Raw genomic sequence first — 16,044 nt, 5'->3', positions numbered from 1 at the left:
ATTTGTCTTAAAGGCGAATGAATGCCTTTAAGGGAATGCCCTCCACAGCATTGTGCAAGAGAGAACAAAGGAAATCAGTTTGGCCTTGATGAAAGTCTTGGGTGTTTAGATACAAAGAAAGTCAGCTTATATGAGACCAGGTCATTGCCAATAAACCGAAATGAGAACAATTAAGAAGACGAGGAACGCATCAGAGCTAATGCAGAACGTACCTGATACAGAGACGATGCAGGACAAACCAGATACAGACATGGTGTCTGACTACGAGTTTACTGAGGCAGAGAGAAACTTGAAGGAGTATGTCGGCATGGTGATCCTGCAGGTCTTCCAGAGGTGCAACGTCTACAGGGACAACCAAGAGCAGGACATGGCCTGGCACAAAGACCGTCTGCTAAACCTGATCATGGACGAACTCCCGAAGGACCTCGTTCCCAGCATTAAGTCCGACATAATGGCTCAGTCTGTGTACAAAGAGATGTGCCGTGCGTTTGTCAAGAACCCGAAACGTGTGATTTGTAGACATTACCCACATGTCCCCCCCGTGTGTGAGGTGTGTGCTCCCCTAGTCGAGTGCTTTCACTGCAAGCTCCAAGAGCACTCAGGATCGGGCCCCCCCAGCTTTCACTATCAATACTACGCTGCCGTCTGCGGGGGTATAGTTGTAGGAGTATTGATTATGGTTGGACTTGAGCTCCTCCACTTCAATTGGATTTCCTAGAACCAACTGTGCGCGTGTGTCTCTCTATGGTTACGAGGGCCAATTCTGGTTCAATACCATCATTGTGAGGGCATTTTGACTGGTCCTTACAAATTCAAAGGCTTGTAGGGTTAGGTTAGGGCTTTGGTTAGGCATTTAGTTATGATGGTTATGAAGGGCTTACCCTAACCATAACCCTAATGGAGCTAGGGAATCCATTATGTCAATGAGTGTCCTCACAACTAGTGAGCAAGTGTGTATGTATGTATGTTTGTATGTATATGCACTGGATGGGCTGAATGGGTTTACTCTGGGTGCTCCAGTTTCCCCATTTTTTGGGGGAATAAAATAGTGTGAAAAATAAATATATAAACATTAAGTTCTGTCTTCACTTTATTCCACAATTAACTGAATCACATGCTTTGAAAACGTGTCAGGTGAAATGTAAAACTGGATATGGGAACAACCTTAAGCTAATAACACTTCAACCCATACAAACCAACCAAGCTCTGTATCGTGACAACATTTACGTTTATTTTGAACTTACAACATTGTGAGGGTTAAAAGGGGGCGGGATCAGAGAGGAAAGAAATGAGGATGCCGGCTGAACGATGAATGATGCTAACTGAAGCAAATGGAGGTTTAGCAATAATACTGCTAGTGTCCATATCTGTGAAAACATGAAAGGAGAGAAAGAGAGAATTATTTCATCTTATTAAGAATTGCTTTTTTACATTGTTATTGTTCATATTTTATTTGTGATTTTTGCAACACATGAAGTTGTGAGGATGTGTTGTAAATACAGCTGTTCATTACAAACATTATAAACTACTTGTACAGTCCCAGGGCAACAATGAGCAACCAAACTAAGATTCAATGCAACGTTAGAATAATCTGCAGAGGTTTCCCCAGAGCCATACATCTGTACTAAGCTTTCAGGAAATACACCTGAATCTAAGATTGATGATACTCACTTCTGAAACTCCCACTCCCTGTTGTCCAGAGGGCAAACCTGTCTGGTTTTCAGCCAGCGAGAAATACAGTGGAAATGGAAGGCGTGCTGTAGATGGAAAAAGAAAAACAGGGTAGAAGGACACATGAATATACTGTATTCATTGTATGGTTTATCAGAGCCAGAACTTATTTTATGTTTTTAATTCACGATATCATACCCCCTTCAAAAATCTCACATGATTTGCATACAACTTATTAATATTTGTATTGGAAATGACCTCAACATGCTCAGCAATCACAGTGAATTACAATGAGATTTCTCATTTATAAAAATCAGCATTAGAGATATGTTCGAGGCAGGTATGGAAACTCACATTGCAGACACCCCAGGCTACAGTGCACTCCTCAGAGGTAGCAGAAGCCTGGTTGGCCTGGCACTCAATACCTGGTGGGGGAACGAGACAAATGTCAACAGATGCAATTTCACAAAACCGACACTTGGTTCCGAACTTATGTGAACCGCGGATTACGTCCAAAATGTTATATTTACTGTGGCTTTGTACAGTAATAATTGCTTAACTTACAATCCAGAGATGCAGTTAAATCAAAACGGTTGTGTTCACCTGGACTGTGCGTATTGAAAGTATCTGACGGTGAAAGCCATGGACACTGGAGGAGCGGAAGAATTGGAGAAGCCTCCTGCATCATTTAAGTCACATGAATGGGAGCATTTTTGGCTTCCCAGTTAAATTTAATGACAAAACAGCTACGGTAAATAGACATTGTTCCGCAGAACATCGAGCATGGCCACACATTGGAAACCAGAGCTACAGCTGAAACTATGAGGTCTGACTGTCTGTGTGGACAGTAACAACTTTATGGACCATGGCACGAGTCATTGTTGATTCCACAACTGTGACTGAAGGTGAACTCACAGAGATCCATGATGTGGTTCCGACAGATAGCGCAGTTATCCACCACGATGTCCCAAGCCCACAGCGCCACAGCATTCCACTGGTGGGACACAAGAAACAAGGAAAGTTACATCTCACACTTCAGACACAAACATGTCAGTGCTCGTGTTGAGCAGCACAGACAAACCACATGGAAATAGTAAGTGACCAGTGACCAATGCTGTTGTGACTTGTACAGCACGTAAAGCTTCAGAGATTAATGCCTATATCATATATTTATATGGATTTGAAGTGGGAGGGGTCCACCACAACACACAGTCATACACAAACACACAAACACAACAAAAAAACACGGCTCGTTCATTAAATCCTTCAAGTTCGTACACAAGAGAAACAAAAGTCATGATTTTAACAGACATTGGGCAAAACACAAGACTTCATTTGTAATACTTTGATATACATAACAAGTTTTCCCTTTTCTTTCACACAGTTAAGAGATACTTCTTAACACAGATTGACATCTTATTATGAGTTTGGTTTGTTTCCATTCTGCACAATTCCAAGGAAACAGGGTTGTTTTGACTCTTCGCCTGTTGGGAAATGCAGTTGAGCTAATAAGCTAGGTTAGCTAGCTTAGCTTCGGTGATCCATGACGTCAATACGGTTTAGCGGAGGCGCTCGTCTCCGGTCTCGGTTACACCGGGGTGGGGGGGGGGGGATCGGTGGTCTTCGTCACACCACGACGGGTTGCGGTTTTTAATCACGTTGCCCCCCCCCACACAACGAGATGTGCTAATTCATGCCGACAGCTAATCTGCGCTAGCGGCTAAACGCCATAATGAGTTAGCGCTAGCATGCTAGCGGCCGGCCCGTGTCATGGAGCCGTGTTAGCGGTCACCGGGCGCGGCGGACATGTTTTACTCGACCTCTCCGCCATCATACCTTCTTCACTTCGAACCGCTTCTTGCTGGCGCCGCTGTTGGTGCCGCTCGGTGTGTCTACATCCATAGCTGCCGCCATCATGAAAGCTGAGGTTTTAATGTGCTCAACCCGGAAGTAGAAACCCTGTGATTTCCGCCGGTATCAGCGGGTTAATGCCGGATCACAGCCACGATTGTGTCTTTCTAATCTGATCGTGGAGAAGAGTTGATGTTGATCTGATGTTAAAGGAAATTAATCTGTTTTTTAATGTTAAATGAAAGAAGCAGGGGAGAAAAATTCAGGTTCCACCGAGATTTGAACTCGGATCGCTGGATTCAGAGTCCAGAGTGCTAACCATTACACCATGGAACCGCTGCTCCACACGAAAATACTCACACTCCTTCAAGACACGTCACAGAACAGGGTGTGCCGAGGCATGAGTGGTAGAATTACACAAATTACACACTCAAGTCATGTTGTTTGTCATGTGAGAAAATGATGCGGTGAAATGAACTTCATCAATTTGACGACACACGCGCTGCAAAAAGTCTGTAGAGTTGGATATCAACCATCTTTACCGGTTGGATGTCAATATACATTAATAAAGTCACAGGACTAATGTCACTTCTCTCTTTTCCTTTCTTTTCCCTTTGCTTTGGGCTCTGCTGTGTTTGTTATGCTCATGTAGCAAACAGTGCACTTCACCTCCACACAGTTGTTATCTGAAGAGCTTTAATTAATAAAAACAACATGTTAACACTCAGTTGCAAGAACAAACTCATGAACACGTCTCCTGGGCAAACTGAACTAAGTCAGATTGTTTTAAGTTCTCTTATCGGTGCCTTCTTGGTCTTTTTGGCCACTTTTGTTGACGCAGGTTTCCTCTGAGGCTGGTTCTTGGTAGGTTTGGGTGCTTTGGCTTTGGGCTTGGCGGGTCTTGCTTTGACTCCCTTGGCCTTCAGGAGACTGGGTTTGGGTTTCTTCACTTTTGCAGCTCTGGCTGCCACGACGACCTGCTGGTGTGGGGGAGAGCTGCTTCCTGGGCACGACAGGAAGACCTGGACGTCCCTGACCTTCTGACCCCTGAGCTCAGGAGGGTGACCGCAGGTGGCCTTCACCTCCAAACTCACATTCTCCATCCACCTGAGGCACAGATACAAAGAGACAGAGGGAGACATGGGGTCAAATAATTATAGTGAGTAGGACAGCAGTTAGCTCTGTTGATGTTTATGCTCCCCTGATCCCTGTAGCAACTCTCCTGTTAGATTCAATCTGCTGCCTCAGAGCCGGTTGTGCCATATCTTTGCCGAAAGTGGCACTGGTATGTCAAACGAGAACGGGCCCACATTTGCTGCATTGCATCTCTCGGCTCACAGTGGTGGTGACTCTGCCCCATTTATACCTAAAGAGGCCCGATGCTGTTTTTGTATAACCGGGCCACATTTGCTGGATCATACATGGACAAAGTTTGCTTGACTCAACCAGATTATCCCTCATTGACTGAGCCAGATCTTTGCCAAAGGTGGCCCAAATTTGTTTTGTGTTATTTAGGCCATTTTCACCAGTTAAAAAGTGGCCCACTCTATAAAACATGTTACCACTACAGGCTCAAGTGCAGCATCATTTCCTGAAGTGGCCCACATCCGTATGTTATCTGTGACGTGGATCGCTCTACCAGTTGTGCCACCCCGCTGCAGTGACTAAAAAAAACATTTACTCACTTAATTTACCATTAAACAACTCAACACATATTTATAAGAGACTCTGCACTGACCTGCGCAGCGGCAGTAGAGCACAGTCACACATCAGGGGGTTGTCCTGCAGGTCGACCACCTCCAGCCCAGTGAGCGGCTTCAGCTCAGGAAGCTCCTCCAGCTGGTTTCCTCTTAAAGTCAGAGCCCTCAGCGCGGCGCCCAGTCCCACCAGAGCGTCCTGGGACATCTGGACCACGATACAGTTTAGAGAGCCGATCAATGATAAGTCCTGCTTTTTCAGCTGTTAGCATAAATATGGCTCCAGTGTTGTGGCTATTATTAATATATTTGTTTAAGTTAAAAAACTAAGAATTTTTTTAAGGTAAAAGTAAAAAAAAGTGCATTCAGAGATTGGAAAGACACAGACATGAAGCTAAGGACACTTGGGATTGAATGTTACGGTCTCTTGTACCTTCTCCAAGCCCATCTCATCCATGTAAAGCCTCTTCAGACTCTGGGACATGGGCCGGAACACGTTCGGTCCCACCCAGCGAATCGGGTTGCGAGATAAATTGAGCTCCTCCAGATTAGGGACCTCGGACAGAGCGCTGGTTGGCACCTCTGTCAGCTGATTTGAGTTCAGGTGGAGTGTAGCTAGGAAGGCGGAGTCCAGAGCACCCTTGGCAATGGCAGTAATGGTGTTATTGGTCAAGTAAAGTTCCTGCAGCTTAGGGGTCACTGAAGACAGCAAACCAGTGGGCTCGAGTTTAGAGATGGCATTTCGTTCCAGGTGTAACACAATCAGACTCGGTAACAGTCTCACTGCTACAAGAGAAACACAAAGAGACAGACAATATCCTCATCTGAGCTTCCAGCGTTTATCTACCATGTAATTCTTGATTTGCCAAACCACTGACCTGATCCAGGGAACTGTGCCAGGCGGTTCCCCTCCAGGTAAAGGTAGGTCAGCTCGGGGGCTCCAGCGAAGGCTCCAGGGTCCAAGGATGTGAGGCCATTGTCAGCCAGATACAAATAAAACAGTTTCTTCATCCCCCGAAAGGCGCCGCTCTCGATCTCGTGGATTTTGCAGAGATCCAGGTGAAGGGAAACGACTTGGCTGGAGCCGGGGAAGCTGTTGGCAGGAAGGTAGTGGAAGTGGTTGCTGCGGAGGTCGAGCAGCTGCGTCTTGGCGGGGAAGCCTCTCGGGACTTTGGTGTGACCCTGACCCTCACATGTGGCATGCTGGGATTCAATCTGGCAAAGGTGCATGGAACATAAGAACAACAAAGATTTCAGATATTTTATATTTTTATACCTGAACCCTAACTGGATTTCCTTGGGCACTTGGGGGCAGAGAGTTGTGATTTGCACTCACATCACAGTCGCAGTTGGCTGGACACTTGGAGGTCTGCTTCGGCTTGGCTGTGGGCGGAGAGCTTCCTGTGCTGTCACTCTCCTCCTCAAACTCGTCCTTCAGCATCTCTGCCCGGCTGCGGCAGCGCAGAACCAGAAGAGCCACCGTCTGCAGCGGCTCGTCTGAGAGGTGAGGAGGTCCGGCACAAGCTCCCAGCAGCTTCACACCCCCAACACGCGCCCACTGCTTCAGGGGCCGCATGTAGCAGTTACAGTAGATTGGGTTGCCTTCAAGAAAATTGATGATCAGGATGTGTTAAAGATGTTAAAGCATGTTCGTCCCTACATTTCTTGATTAAGATTTCATGTCAGGATGTAATGAAAAGCAGGATTTGTGTTAATGAAAAATGTCTGAACACAGTTGTACCAGTCAGGTTGAGGCTGCCCAGTTTCTTCGGGCCTGACAGCGGCTCCAAGTTACGCAGCTGATTGTGGCTGAGGTCCAAGTGGGAGAGGAGGGGGACGCGGGACAAAGCCTGGTCGGACAGGTCCTGCAGGGACATGTGGTTCAGGTAGAGATGTGTGAGCTTTGCCATGGAGACGGATTCTTCCCCGAGGTAAGTCATGGGGTTGTGGCTCATGTCCAGACGCTTGACCTCGCTGAGTCTTTACAGGGGGAAGAGAGAAAGGTAAAAACCAGAGGGACACATTCGCCCTTTGACAAATCAATGCTGTTGGGTATTTCATTATGTGTCATTTCTTTCTTTCACTCTCTTGAATGGAGTGTTATGTTCTCTGTTACTGGACATATTGGTACTAATAACCAAAACCAAACATTTAGAACAAAATAAAACAATTATTTAAGTTCATGTGCCTTTATAAGCGATATCAAGGCCGGATTACCAACCAGGCAAAGCAAAATGCTGTCATAAGGTAAAGTTCCGTACACAATGAACATAACAATCCTTCAGACTGTCCCACCTGGTCATTGTCTGAGTGGGAAAGAACTGCAGCTCATTGTGGTCCAGGCTGAGGCGGCTGAGGGTGAACAGGCCAGCGAACGCCTCAGGGGCCAAGTTGTTCAGGGAGTTGTGACTCAGACGAAGCCACTTGATGTTGAGCAGGCCCTAGAAGAGAAGCACTGTGGGATCATGTTGCTCTATTAACCGTGAAAACCCTGTCCGTGTTTGTGATTATAAAATAAGCACCAGTGTGAGTACCTGGAAGGCCATGTTGGGGATGTACACCAGCTGGTTGTGGGTGAGGGCCAGCAGGTTGAGGAAGCCGAGCTGTGTGAAGGCTCCAGGCTGAATCTCCTCAATTCGGTTATGGTCCAGATGCAGCTCCTTCAGGGACGAGAGGCCGTCGAAAGACTCCTGCAACAATCAGATCCAAATGAGAGAAGCTCTCAGCTTTATCGTTTTGCTAAGAAAATGTCGGACATGCAGTTTTTCACAGTGTCAGTCTTGTTCTGTCACCTGGTAAAGGATGTCAATTTTATTGAAGGCCAGGTTCAGGGAGACCACGCGGCCCAGGGTCCGGAAAGCTCCTTCTTTCACCTTGATGATGTTGCAGCGCTGCAGGTTGAGGTGGGTGAGGTAGGGTGTGAGCACAAACGCGCCCCTGGGCAGCACCTGCAGGTTGTTATTCTTCAGGTCGAGTTTCAGTGTAATCTGTGAGGGAGACGCAGCTGAATGGAGGATGTATCGGAGACAGAGGTGGAAACCATTCTTCTCTGAGAGAGGTACGTATGAAGGGCATTTCATAAAAAGTTAATAAAGTCATTTACCAGCTTCTGCTTGGATGGGTAAAGATTTAAATATAAGAAACATTTGAAATCGTCCTCAAAAAGCCGTGTGGAGTGAAAAGGAGGCACTGCACTTTACTTCTGAATTCCTCACCTCGTCTATAGTTGGGGGAACCGTTGTTAGGTTCTTGCCAACGCAGGCGACCGTGAGTTTGGCTCCGTCACAGCTGCAAACCCTGGGACATTTCCCTGCTTCAGCGGGTAAACTCTGTGCTAAAACCAGCAGGACGATGGCAGCAGAGAAGAAACGCATCTGTGCCAGGAAAATACAAACCTCACAAGTTAAAATGGATGTTGTACTGTTCAAACTACAATTTACTAACGTTACTTTTAAAAACTCATCCTTGAATTTGACACTGGCTTTGTTTATACACTCAAAATTCCCCAAATAAATGGCTGTATAAATGAAAACATGTAGGATAACACTGGATCTGTACTCTATACTCAATATCTCAAGAACCACAAGTGTCAGCTCTTCTGGTGAAAAACCATGTCACGACAGTTACATTAAAACACACACACACTTTACCTTCCAGCAGAACGTCACAGCCGCAGCTCGGTTAGATTTTATGTGAATCGGTCAGTTTACCCTCCAGTTATCCACCAGTGACTGTTTTAACTTCACTCGGTGTGTCCAGTGCTTCGGTTGCATGAGGCAAACAAACGAGGCTCTGAAAGATTCTTCAGCGGTGACCCCTGATCCCTGTGCCCCCCCCACTGCAAATTAACACCTTGGCTTTACATTTTCTCTCCAGTTGGAGGCAGAAACCCTGGGGGGAGGCGACTGCACTGCATTTGTAAATTTAAGACATTTAACGGACTATTCTTGGTTTGTGCGTCGGTGCTTTTCACATCTTTGGCTTCCAGATATTTCTTCTTCAAAGCTCACCTTTACTTTTGTAATAAAAATATAATAAACTAGAGCACGTCTCCGCCCAGGTCCAACAATCCTCTTTAGTTCAATCAAGCATGCATGATTTTCATTATCAAGAATGAATGATTCCCTGGGAAATCAGTGAAAAGTGGAAAATAAAAAACTCCTGTTTGCACCCCCGATCCAGATCTGCACCAAAATGTAAATTGTGTAATCCTTCACACACTCAAACAAACCAAATGACGGACAGAGGAGAAAACACAACCTGCCTGGTCGAGGTTATTACAAATTCTACGCAGTTAATAATGTACACAGACATCAAGCATTCAAAAAAAGTTTTATTTTGAAACAACTCCCAACAACTCAGCCTCATTCAAGGCAGAAGAAACTTTTAAAGCCATCTAATCCCTTTTGATGGTTAAAGTTACTTTTACAGTCATTTCTATATTCACCACTCAATAGATATTTAATAATACCATTGTTTGTACATATTTCTATCGAATTTCAAAATCATTTGATATATATATATAAAAAACAGCCCAGTGAAGGTAGATATGAAATAGAAAATGTACAACGGCTGATGCTTCAAGTCCAGATCAATCCAGCGCAGAACGTTTTTAGTTCGCAGTAAAGTCAAATGTGCTTCAGTCACGTGTCACAAACCAGGACACGGCACACAGACGTTAGATTAGCCTCCTCTTCTTCACCAGAAAACAAAGAGAGGGTGAACTCCAGGTTGTCGCTGCTGTCCTGTGGTTATACGAGGATACTTGAAGTACTTCAATGCCATAAGAGTGTCCTCGAAGGGTGAGCTGATGAAGAACAAGTGGAGTCTTCTTCACATGTGCTGCTCTGCATCAGATTGGGATCCATCATGTCAAAGTTCAGTCCGTGAATGAATGTGTGTGTGTGTGCGTCCTCAATCCTCAGCCCCGACTCTATGCAGTGTTGATTGGAGGCCGTTTCTTGCGTTGCCACATGAGTCCAGGACTTTGTCGTTTCTGTGAATGATAAACACACAATGAATTAAAGGGTTCAGTGTGTAAGATTTAGATGAAAGGATCTATCGGCAGAAGCTGAAGCTATGATTTGTTGTTGTCTTTACCCTAGAATGGGCCTTTTATATTTAAATACTTTATATTTACATCAGGAGCGGATCCTCTCTCTGGAGGCGGCCATGTTTGTTTTTAGAGTAGCCCAAACTGGAGGGTGAGGTGAGGGGTATTCAGCTGCAACATGCAACTTCACCACTAGATGTCACTAAACACTAAACCATTACCTTATTTTTCTAATAGTTACAGAGACTTCAACATTGTTAACAAACCTATTCAACCACCACAGTGTTTCCACCACCGACACCATGTGCACCAAGTGTAAGAAACATTCGTGTTTGTGCTTCTCTCCTAATGATGGGATGAATAATCCTGGCATTTGGTACCTGCAAGCTGCTTCCTGATTGGCTCATTCGTTCACGTCCTTACCGGGACATGAAGGCCTCGAGGACGGCCACGTTCTCTTTGGGGAAGTAGTCCTGTCGGACGACGTGCTCCAAGGTGTGGAGGTGGCCGGGAACCACGAGCACAGGCTTCACTTTGTCCTCACTCTGTGCAGCCGAGTCCACAGGAACAAGAGGAAGCACCGATGGGGGAGGTCAGGAAACAGATGTTAGAAAGCAAAGAAAAATGTAATGAAACAAAAGTGAGGAATACATGTTAAAATACAGCGTACCTTGATAAGTCCAAGCAGCACTAACAGAGATGACACAAAGCTGTAGCCTTGGAAGGAAGGAGTGGAGAACGCTTTCTTCATAAGAGCATCTGGGACGAAACAGATCGAGTTACACACAAACGTATAAAAAAAATCATATTCATCTATACATAGACACAGAAGGCAGAAATTCATATGTCACACACGTAACAGTGGGTAAAGTGTCTCACCGATACTGTCCAGCACTGCGTTCTTAACGTCATTATTCTCCTCCTTGTACACAGACGCTATCTTGAGGAAAGCTTCAGCTGTTTTTGTTGCATCGCTAACATCCACCTACAGAGAAAAGAAGACAGATTAATTCCTGTATCACCAAGATTATTTTTATTCTTAACATTCAAACCCTAAACCCTGGTGTTGATGGGTTTGTGGAATCATCCCTGTGTTTACCTGCTGCTCGATCAGCAACGCTCTCTTGGCCCCAAGTTTGAGCAGTTTGTCCGGGGACGGAAAGCTGAGGAAGGACGACACATCCGGTGGCCGAGGCGCCGACACAGGAGTAGACAGCTTAGAACGACAGGGGAGAGAAAAGAAAGTCACACAAACAACCACATGTACTTTGAATCGGCCGATACAGAAAGTCCAGGCATCACAATCTCAATTATTATGCTCAACAGATTTAACTTTATGTATCAGGTGGAATTTCCAACTTGACTCAACACATGTTTGTGCAAACAATCATTATACCTGATGAGGTTATTATCTTACCTTGTTGTCAATGCTTTCCTCTTCCTCCTCCTCCTCCTCTTCTTCCTCTAATTCCTCCTCATCCACTTCCTCATCATCGTCGTCATCCTTCTCCTCATCGTCATCTTCGTCCTTGTCGTCATCGTCTTGGTCACCCTCGTCATCACTGAGGCAAATTAAAAATCACAGCTCATTAGTGAGGTTTTACGCTGGAACACAACTCATGAACCACAGGGAAGGTTGTGGTGGAGCAAAGACACGTGAGACTAACTGATCTGTCCTGCCAGTCCTCCACTCGAGGACAGAGAGGTGCAGAGACAGGACAGACTGAGTTTATTAACACCACAGGAGCTAAAAGGTAGAACAGGATTACCTGAGGGATCCAAGGAGCTCCCCCATGTTCATATCTTCCATGGCGTCTCTCAGAGCTTTGCAGCCATCCTCTCCGAGACAGTTACCTGAAACCCAAAGAGATAATTTTATACAGCGCAGTCAGATGAGTCAAATTAAAGAATAATAAAGGTTAATAGCATCTTAATTAAAAGTGCATCATCCAAATGAATATTTACTAGTGTTGGAAGAGTGTCAACATTTTCAAATGGTTCACACTGTACTGTTATACCACATTTTATCACTGGGTGTCGCACTGAGTACAGGCCGATGGCATAGGCCACTTTTTAATTTGTCATAATGACGAATGTTTCACTGATTCACATAAAATCAAACCGATTTGAGCTCCTACACCAGTTAAGATCGACCCAACTCTGACATAAACAGGCAGATATGTGTAAAGCTAAAATGTTCTTCACAGTTTTGTACCATTTAAGTCCAGTTTCACCAGCTGATCTTTGTTCGTCACTGCTTGTGCCACAGCCAGAGCAGCTTCCTCTGTGATCTCGCAAAAAGACAGATTGAGTTCCTGTAAAAGGAAACAAAAAGGGAAGAATATAAACGAAACAGAGAGAACAAGATGAGGACATGTACGTGTAGTTTGGCTTCTTCTGCCAACACATGATTGTTCCGAGGGTCAGTGACAGCCCAGTTCTGAAGCACTCCCTCACCTTGAGGATTGGAAGTCCCTCTGATACGGTTTCTGCGATCGCTGCGGCCCCCGCCGGCCGCACCAGGCAGTCTCCAAAGTTTATCACCTGGATACTGCGGAGGTGTTTCAGGGCCTGTGAAGGACACAGACATTAACTGCTACAGCCTCACATACATCAAACCTTAAAAAGATCAATATTTGTCGAAGCAAGAATGATCGAGAAGGACAAAGTGGTGGATGATCTTTCTAAAACTTATTCTGCTGTTGAACCCAATGTACTGACTATTTCCTAGTGTGGAGGAGAACAAGCCACAGTATGTAAATGTTGGCGATCTCATTCACCAGCAGTCATGGTAGTAATCCCAGTTGTCTCTGTACCTGAGCCATGGCGATAGCCCCCTTCTCAGTGAAGGTGTTGTCATTGAGGTTGAGGATGCGGAGTCCTGCGTTGTGTTGCATGGCTGTGGCCAGGGCCGTCACTCCTGGGTGATTGATGCCGTTCTGGGGCATGTGAACCTCCTCCATGCTGCCCATCAACTGGGAACAAAAGTGTCAGTTGTAAGATTACTGTGCCAACAGTCACACAGCAGCTCTACACAGAGAAAGGCAGAAGCTGACAATAACAACTTTTAACATCTCTGAAGAAGAACAATGGTCAAGCAGGATAAATAACTGTCTGACAATATGAGCTGTGGTGGAAGCTCATCCATGGGTTGAAAGCTTCTTCTGATGGAATAAAAAATGTAGCCTGACATGTGGTATTTTATGTTTTCCCAGATCGCTCTGTCAGTTTACAAGTAAAGGGTTCAAAAGGTCAAGAAGGAGTTAAATCTGTACCTGGAAAGCTTGAGCGAGGGCAGTGGCTCCATCGTTCTCCAGCCGGTTCCTCCCAGCTACAAACACCTTCAGGCTGAGGGGGGTGCCGTCGGCACTGGATTTTTTATGACACTGGATCAATGAGGCGGCCAAGATCTGAGGAATCCAGAAAAAGATGCGTTCAGCATCCAACTTTGTATCTTCATCCCTTATGTTAATTTTTACAGCTAATGATGACAAATGACGTCCTTGTGACTTCCTACCTTCCCCTCCGATGCCCATGCCACAGTTATTGAGCCGTAGCTCCTGCAGTGTGTAGCAGGCGGTGCTTTTAAGCAAATTCTCGATGCCCTTCACCCCATCCGGCCCAAAGGCATTGTCACTGAGGTCTAAAACAGTCAGCCTGGCGCCTGCCAGCATCAGAGCGTCACCAAGTGAATTCTACAGAACGAGAGAAAGGGACAAAATGAACATCAGGTACGTCAGGCAGCGGACCACAACAAAGCTCCCACTGGGCTGCAAGTTACAGATATGTAATAACTCAGGAGATGGAAAGTGTTCAACACAGCAACAGGCTCTGGAAGCTTCAACTTGCTTTGACAGTAATGTAGTGGAACAAGTGCTTTACCAGGGCAGGAGGGATCTCACAGCGCAGACGACCTGTGAACATGTCACTCCAGTAACAGCGCTGAAGGACACAGATTAAAAACAGTGTCAGTGTCGACCAAGAGACAATCAGGAACATATTCCATTAAAAAAAAGCCACATCAACACTAATCTTGTTCAATCAAGTGGAGATTGTGTAAGTAAATTAAATATCTAAGTATAATATCGAAAACAAATAGATAAGATCTGAAGGGTCTGGACAAAAAAAAAGATCTTTTACTTTAAACATTTTTAATGTCACTTTGGATTTAAGAGAATAATGTTGGGCAGTGTAACTGTGTATTAACTATGTTTATATTTACAGAACACAGTTAATGTTTTCTATATAAATCACAAATTGACTTGGTATTGATAGATGAACTTGACTGTGAGATTCAAAACGAGACAGTTGAGACTTCAGACCTGGAACTGGCTCTTTGTCTCCAGGGCCTTGGCGATGGCCTGTGCAGCCTCCACCCCGAACGTGTTTCCCTCCAACCTCAGGGCCTGTAGACCCTCAAACTCCTGGATCTCCTTCACTATCTCCTCCACTGGAGAGGATGGAAACAGGGCGAGCGGATCAATGTCAAGCTTTGGATTTCGATCACATGTTCTTGTTCACAGCAAATCGACACCGACAGCTGACACTCACCTGACTGGGCGTCATCCAGCTTCCTCCCCTGGCCTTTGTAGCTCAGCTCTCCGTCCTCCACTCCGGCCTTGGCCAGAGAGTCGGCCAACTGTGCAACAATGTCTGACGCCATCTGGACACACGAGGAAGAAACATGTTTTACTATTTATTCTGCGTTGAAATAATCTTTGTTCAGTTCTGCTGAAGGACAGAGATGCCCCACTAAATTCCAATAATAATAACCTCACCCGTGTGAGATTTCCGATTTTAAAAAGGTCCAGTGTGTAAGATTTAGGTGAAAGGGATCTATTGACAGAAATTGAATATGAAATAATCCTAGTGATGTTTTTACTTGTGCGTTTTATACAAATTGTTGTTTACATTACCCTCAAATGGGCCTTTTATATTTAAATACTTAATATTTACATCGGGAGTGGGTCCTCTCTACGGAGGCCGCCATGTTTTTGTTTTTTACAGTAATGCAGACTGGAGGGTGAGGTGAGGGGTATTCAGCTGCAACACGCAACTTCACCACTAGATGTCACTAAATTCTACACACTGCCCCTTTAAATAGTTTTCTTGCAACTCTATCTGTGTTATTCTTCTTCCCTGTTCAGCACCTTGAATCTACTGAAGTGAATGAAAGGCCATTATTACTTATACACAACATTAGTCTCAGCTCATGTACGTGTTTTAATCCATGTTGTATGTTAGTTTATCTGGATCCTGAGCCTGAATAATAAAAGTCATCATGTCGACAGAGAATAATAAATATTAAAAACAGTTATCTTTCGGTTTTCCAGGTGGAGGCAGTCACGCAGGGGGGGTTTCGAACCTGCACCCAGCGGAGGGTGCGTGTTGTTCTAGTTGCTCCACAGTGTAACACTGGATTTACCCTCGTCAGCAGCAGTTAGCATTAGCCACGAGCGCTCCTGACATTATCCTGCACCTTTAACAGCGTGACGCCTCGGGTCATCACACACAACAGCAGCTACACGCGACACGCGACACGGGGCCTGGAACCTAAAACCCCCCCCGTTAGTCCCGGGGGGCACCGGGCGTTACACGTGACAGCCCGCTAGCTAGCGCGGGCAACATGACACGGAGCGTGGCCGAGCTCTCGGCCTCTCCGCTCGGTCCACGGTGAACCGCCGCCCCGCTGTTAGCATTAGCTCCCGCTGCGCCGTTAAAGGTGGTTAAACAGAGACACGCCGCGGTGCGTTGATTAGTCTGATCCCGACG

General features: G+C 45.5%; 3 protein-coding genes and 1 non-coding gene across 4 annotated transcripts; all 4 read right to left on the bottom strand.

Annotated features, from left to right (window-relative positions):
* Positions 1-1,209: 1,209 nt before the first annotated feature.
* On the bottom strand, positions 1,210-3,666 carry rbx1 (ring-box 1, E3 ubiquitin protein ligase). The gene is made up of 5 exons (XM_035179616.2): positions 3,508-3,666; positions 2,587-2,665; positions 2,026-2,096; positions 1,672-1,757; positions 1,210-1,367 (listed from the first exon to the last, which is right to left on the bottom strand). Exons 1-5 carry the CDS (start codon positions 3,586-3,588, stop codon positions 1,355-1,357), a joined length of 330 nt encoding a protein of 109 aa, XP_035035507.1. The 5' UTR covers positions 3,589-3,666; the 3' UTR covers positions 1,210-1,354.
* A 120-nt stretch (positions 3,667-3,786) lies between these two features.
* trnaq-cug lies at positions 3,787-3,858 on the bottom strand. The gene has a single exon. It is a non-coding gene; the product is annotated as a tRNA-Gln (tRNA).
* A 424-nt stretch (positions 3,859-4,282) lies between these two features.
* chadla (chondroadherin-like a) lies at positions 4,283-8,992 on the bottom strand. Its single transcript, XM_047343861.1, has 11 exons — positions 8,930-8,992; positions 8,435-8,614; positions 8,012-8,206; positions 7,754-7,909; positions 7,515-7,660; positions 6,961-7,199; positions 6,556-6,821; positions 6,098-6,434; positions 5,653-6,005; positions 5,261-5,427; positions 4,283-4,629 (listed from the first exon to the last, which is right to left on the bottom strand). The coding sequence occupies exons 1-11, from the start codon at positions 8,990-8,992 to the stop codon at positions 4,299-4,301; spliced, it is 2,433 nt and encodes an 810-aa protein (XP_047199817.1). The 3' UTR covers positions 4,283-4,298.
* Positions 8,993-9,537: 545 nt separating this feature from the next.
* On the bottom strand, positions 9,538-15,970 carry rangap1a (RAN GTPase activating protein 1a). The gene is made up of 16 exons (XM_047343999.1): positions 15,752-15,970; positions 14,824-14,935; positions 14,595-14,722; positions 14,155-14,214; positions 13,793-13,967; positions 13,548-13,687; positions 13,089-13,247; positions 12,730-12,843; positions 12,488-12,587; positions 12,042-12,126; positions 11,690-11,834; positions 11,372-11,488; positions 11,152-11,257; positions 10,943-11,031; positions 10,696-10,817; positions 9,538-10,215 (listed from the first exon to the last, which is right to left on the bottom strand). Exons 1-16 carry the CDS (start codon positions 15,776-15,778, stop codon positions 10,134-10,136), a joined length of 1,761 nt encoding a protein of 586 aa, XP_047199955.1. The 5' UTR covers positions 15,779-15,970; the 3' UTR covers positions 9,538-10,133.
* Between the last annotated feature and the right edge of the window lie 74 nt (positions 15,971-16,044).

This window comes from Hippoglossus stenolepis, chromosome 16 (genome assembly GCF_022539355.2).
Source record: "Hippoglossus stenolepis isolate QCI-W04-F060 chromosome 16, HSTE1.2, whole genome shotgun sequence".
NCBI classification, from domain to species: domain Eukaryota; kingdom Metazoa; phylum Chordata; class Actinopteri; order Pleuronectiformes; family Pleuronectidae; genus Hippoglossus; species Hippoglossus stenolepis.
Note: the sequence above shows the minus strand (reverse complement) of the source record. Positions and strands in the feature narration are given on the sequence as shown.

Excerpts from the sequence above, each read along its gene's own strand:
- rbx1 (XM_035179616.2), bottom strand. The coding sequence starts at position 3,588 with ATGATGGCGGCAGCTATGGATGTAGACACACCGAGCGGCACCAACAGC. Across the intron at positions 2,666-3,507 it reads AGCGGTTCGAAGTGAAGAAG|TGGAATGCTGTGGCGCTGTG; the intron begins GTATGATGGCGG and ends GTGTCCCACCAG. Across the intron at positions 1,758-2,025 it reads TAGCCTGGGGTGTCTGCAAT|CACGCCTTCCATTTCCACTG; the intron begins GTGAGTTTCCAT and ends TTCCATCTACAG.
- chadla (XM_047343861.1), bottom strand. The coding sequence starts at position 8,992 with ATGCAACCGAAGCACTGGACACACCGAGTGAAGTTAAAACAGTCACTG. Across the intron at positions 8,207-8,434 it reads TTCCCCCAACTATAGACGAG|ATTACACTGAAACTCGACCT; the intron begins GTGAGGAATTCA and ends TCTCCCTCACAG. Across the intron at positions 7,200-7,514 it reads CCCACTCAGACAATGACCAG|ACTCAGCGAGGTCAAGCGTC; the intron begins GTGGGACAGTCT and ends CCCCCTGTAAAG.
- rangap1a (XM_047343999.1), bottom strand. The coding sequence starts at position 15,778 with ATGACCCGAGGCGTCACGCTGTTAAAG. Across the intron at positions 14,936-15,751 it reads GAGGCGTCACGCTGTTAAAG|ATGGCGTCAGACATTGTTGC; the intron begins GTGCAGGATAAT and ends TCGTGTGTCCAG. Across the intron at positions 11,489-11,689 it reads AGGAAAGCATTGACAACAAG|CTGTCTACTCCTGTGTCGGC; the intron begins GTAAGATAATAA and ends TGTCGTTCTAAG.